Genomic DNA, 5,022 nt, shown 5'->3' with positions numbered 1-5,022 from the left:
ATGTCAGTTTCCAACGGCTGCTCTGGTCCAGGCCTGGTTCTCCAACCACAGCCAACTTGAAGTGGTATACTTGCCCCCTTACTCACCAGTTTTAAACCCTATAGAGGATTTTTTTAGGCTTGGAGATGGCGAGTATATGACCGCCAACCACATGCCCGCATGCCTCTTCTGCAGGCAATGGAACAGGCCTGCGGCGACATTCAGGTGACAGCGATCCATGCATGGTTTCGACATGCAAGAGGATATTTCCCCGGTGCCCAGCGGGAGAAGACACTGCTTGCGATGTCGATGAGGTCCTGTGGCCAGACCCCAACAGACGGCGGGATCCATGAGCCCACGTATGCACAATTGTCATGATGTTTTGTGTGTACAGTATAGTGTTTTTTCTATTACTGTATTATGGTGTTTGTTTGTTTTTTTGCTTTATCTGAATTCATGGTGCTGCAGTGGACAATACTGAGTAGGCCTATTTGCTTTTTTGGTTGTTTGTGCCTCCTGAAAATGTGCCTTCTGCATAAACAATGGAAATCAAAGACTGCAGTGTTTTATATGAAGTAGACTAGTGTGTCCCCTGATCTGTAAGTGTTTGCATGTGATGCAGGTATGTGTCATTTTGTCAACAGAGTTACATTTTGACAAATGAATGTTAGGTGGAAGAAGGTGCCCTGATCCGATGACATCACGGCGACCAGGTGCACGCTCACCTGGGAAACACCCAAAGGATCAGTTTCTAACATCTGGGTGCAGATACCTCGCGGTGGCGTCCGTGCCCCGATGGGTCAGGGGGACCAACGCAATATCAGACATGTGGTTGCTGTACGTTTATCTTTAGTGTGCAGTTTCATTCAAACTGTCTCGCACTTTGTAACCATGTGTTTTGAAAAGTGATAAAAAAACATAAAGTTATTATTATAAAAGCACGGTGGGTGTCAGGTTGTGCAGCATCCTCAGAGGCCGTGGAGATGTGGACTGCTGGATGGATGGATGGAGTTTCTCTTATCTAACTTCCTGTCATTGTTGTCTTCGAGGGCTCCGCAGCGTTCTGCTGTCCAGGTAACATAAAGGTTGGTGACTCATTGCAGTGACAGGACAATGCTCTCTAAATACCCGAGTCAGTTACCAAACATACTCTCGGCTTACATGACATTTCACACCAGCCACGAGCATTGTTTCCTTCACTTGCAGCAGGTCGTCATCTCATGCGACGATGGTCCAAAAACTGCAAGTGTTAAGCTGCTCACAGGTTCACCGGTTCCTGCACAAACAGCAGAAGTCTGGAGACATGGAAACAGTTTGGTTTTATGGCGTTGGTAACGCACACAGATGAGCTGGACACTGATACTGAGGGAAGATGTGCAGGAGGAAGATGTGCAGGAGGAAGGGTCACCTGATACCTGTGTGGAAATGTCCGGAGCCAGAGGGGAGGTGGAGGCGGCGGGGACGGACTGAAAAACAAACATAAACAGAGCCGGGCGGGGGGGGAGCGGCGTTCTTGGCGGCTACAGTTTGACCTTGGCCGGGCATGCCCAGGCCTGCCTCTCAATGCTGGGAGGGAGCCTCACTAAAGCCAGCTGCAGGACTTGGACGGCCTCAATGAGAGCAGGAAATACCACCCCGGGCAAACAAGGGCGTAGCACCCTCCCTCCACCTCGCTCCGTCTTTTAATGACGCCTTTCTTTTTCCATTTCTCAGCAGTCATCGAGCTTGGCACGCTGCACAAGCACCACAGATGCTCTTCTCTCGTTCCCGCTCCTCACTCGCTGCTTTCCAATCTTTAATTTGATTTCTTTATTTCTTTGTTCGCCTCACAGCAGAGGGAAAGCTTTCAAACGCTGCTGCTTTGCATATCTTAGACTCTGCCCTCAATAGGTGAGCTGCCGAGGTGACAACACCCCGGTCAGCCTCGGACCCCCTCGCTGCTCACACAGTCGGGGTTTACTGCACCGGTCTGAAGTCCGTCCATTCCCCCCCAGCAAAGAGGCTTCTCTGGATGCATCACAGGCTGAGTTGATGAGAGTGGACGTGGGACAGAGCGAGAAGCCGGCCCTCCACGGCGTTTCCCAAACAGCTCACAGTCGGATGTTTCTGGCAGCGCTCTTTAGCATCCAGCTCTTTATCCCGATGCTATCAGTCGGACCTTTTTAAAGGGAGCTGGCCGATCTTGGATTTCACACAGCAGTGAGCTTCATCACCGTCCTGTGAAACCGAAGAAAGGTCTGGCTCCGTTTGCAGGCCTGCAGCCTTTCAAAGATCCTTTCACACACCAGGCTTGGTGTCTGATGCAGCATCCCCGACACGTTTACACCTGATCTCGTTTTTACAATGAATTCATTCGTGTTTCTTCACGTACTCAGTTAATGAAGCAATGAAGCACTGGTAGCTGCCACATAGCACCGTTTTGTGCTGGATGTGGCTCGTCGGCCTTTAATGAACTGAACGAGGAAACGGGCCAGTGTTGGCCAGTGCTTCACTTTTATTTAGAGTAATTGATCGCCAACAGGATAAAGATGGCCCCGCCCCTCCCCGTGCATGGCTCTGTTGGAGGTTTCTTCCTGTTAAAACAGAGTTTTTCTGTCCTACTGTCGCCTGTGCTTGCTAACAGGGGGATTTGGCACTATAAAATAAAACTGAACTGAATCGAATTGAGAATATGATGAGGTTAAATTCGTGCAGAGTCAGTCTTCAGCACTCTGTGGTGAAACGCTGACTGATGCAGATCATTGGATGAAGCTGGCCTTTCGAGACATTTTTAGAATATGTTTTTGAAGTTATGAAGAAGAAGGACCGACACTGTCCAACGTCACTGTTCAAAGCTCTACGAGACACAGACACCCACTGGACACCTTGCTAGAATCCGACCTCCTGCTGAAAACATTTCCTCAGAGATTTTGGTCCATGGTGACATCATCACACAGCTGCTGCAGATGTGTCGTCTGCATCCACGATGAGACTCTCCCGTTCCATCTTAAAGGTGCTCTGTTAGACTGAGATCTGAGTACTGTGAACTCATCGTCATGTTTCAGAAACCAGTTTGAGATGATGACAAAGACCCTGCCCGTCACTGTGACTTGATTAACAGCCTAAATTGATCTGAGGTCAGAAAAAGTTATGCTGACCTCACAGTTGGGAAGCAAAAACATCCAGTTTTCCTTTAACTTAGCTGTGGACTTTTTCTTCCTCCTTTCCCGGATCTTCCCAAAATTAAGCCACAAGCGACATTTAGTTCCAGGTTTGGTTTAATATGTGATCTAATAACGTCTGCGGTCCTGGAATGATTGACTCGAGGAAAGCTAAACTGACAGTTCAGCTCCTATACAGTTTCACTGCAGGCCTCCGCCAGCCTGCAGCCAATCAGGAGGGAGTTACGGCCTCCCCTTCAAATCTGTTCAGCATGTATCTGCACGTCCGCTGCCGCCTGCCCGTTATCGTGATGTTAAAGTCGCCTTTACAGCTGGGTGAGCTGAGGAGGGGGGCGGGCTGCTGTGTTTGTGTGGGGTGATCTTTACACCCCCGCCGGGGATCAGACAAACACTTATTAACTGAGAGGAATGCAAACAGACGCAGGACAGCAGCACGGAGGGCCGGGGGGAGTAAAAGGGGAAAGGGAGAGTGAAGACTCCTCCTCCTCCCACATTTACTCCTTGTAAACCACCTGCTGATCAGGAGAAGCCTCCAGAGTTTTCCAGAGGAATGCAGTTTCAGTGAAAGACGAGACAAACAAGTATTCAGGCCTTTAAAAAGTCTGAATATTCAAACTGATGCTGTTCCAACATTAAATACCCCTAAAATCTTACTCCAGGCATCCGTCGGTCTAAAAACAAGACCAAGTAATCTGTTAGTGAATGAATTTACCTGAAAACAGCTGCAGAAATATAGAACAGTATATTCTTACACCTGCATAAAAGTGTGATGGTGTGTTTATTTCACACAAATCCTGAATTAAGAAACTGATCTGGAACTCCAAATGAACAATCTGAAAAGAAAAGATCTGAAAACACTGAAATAATTTAACTTGTGATTTCAGTTTGATGCAAACTTCCAAATATAAGAAGAAGAAAATCTGATTATTACAGACAAAGCAAATAAAGTAATTTAAAGAAAGAACATAAAATTCCTGCCTACTTCCTCCTTTGAAGCTTTGAATCTACATATTTGCTGACACCATGTTGGATTTTTGGATCCAACATCCAATCCTTGAACTTCACTCACAAACCTGGAGCTCAGCTTTGTTTGTCTGTTGCTACAGTAACCTCACATAGTATTGGTCACATGATGCCATTGTGGCTCCAACAGCACAAACACGGTCCAGAGGTCCAGTTCAGGTGAAGCTAGCAGCTACAGCCACCTGTCAGTCACAGAGGCCACGCCCCTGATGATGCAAACAGTTTGTGTATCAGGCTGTAAACATGTTTAGTTCTGCTGTAAAGTTTTAACATGGGAGTCTATGGGGACTGACTCACTGCTGCCTCTGCTGGACATCAGAGGAACTGCAGGCTCATTGTTAAGCCTCTGAGGTTGCTGCCTCTGATCGTCCCGTAATAATAATCATAATATTACAGTTTAAAGCACCGAAGCAACCGGTTGAAGCACAGTGAGACTCAGAGATCATTGAAAGCAGCGCTGAATCGTCCGCAAACACACGTTGAGGGTTGTTGGGAAAAGTTAGAATCCATTAGCAAACAAAGATACGACACCTGACGTCCCGAGCGCCTCTCGTGCAGTCAGATCCTCCGGCACTGACCTGCTAAAGCTGTGGTCATTAGTTCTCCTTCAGCAGCCACCCTGACCCACGACGTCCAGATGTTTACGAAGCTCTGGACCAGCCGGTCAGGATTTCACATTTTCTGATGGACAAAGTTCGATGATGTGAAGATGAGTTTTTATCAGCCTCGCTCAGTTTTTCACCCACAGATGAATAAACACGTTGGAGTATGTTAGTCTTGATTTTTCACACAGAACAGATTCAACAGATTCCTCATTAAATATCAGAATCAGAATACTTTATTGATCCCTGGGGGAAAT

General features: G+C 47.4%; 1 protein-coding gene across 1 annotated transcript in view; it reads left to right on the top strand.

Moving 5' to 3' along the window:
• Positions 1 to 159: 159 nt before the first annotated feature.
• The window catches only part of amdhd2 (amidohydrolase domain containing 2), a 15,936-nt gene continuing 11,073 nt past the window's right edge, over positions 160 to 5,022 (top strand). Inside the window, exon 1 of the mRNA XM_005747732.1 lies at positions 160 to 338. Within this exon, the coding sequence (XP_005747789.1) occupies positions 160 to 338 (179 nt within the window). The remainder of the gene's footprint in view (positions 339 to 5,022) is intronic.

Source organism: Pundamilia nyererei, unplaced genomic scaffold (assembly GCF_000239375.1).
Source record: "Pundamilia nyererei isolate P.nyererei 1_Seehausen unplaced genomic scaffold, PunNye1.0 scaffold00202, whole genome shotgun sequence".
In the NCBI taxonomy this organism is placed as follows: domain Eukaryota; kingdom Metazoa; phylum Chordata; class Actinopteri; order Cichliformes; family Cichlidae; genus Pundamilia; species Pundamilia nyererei.
This window is presented reverse-complemented; position numbering and strand designations above follow the sequence as displayed.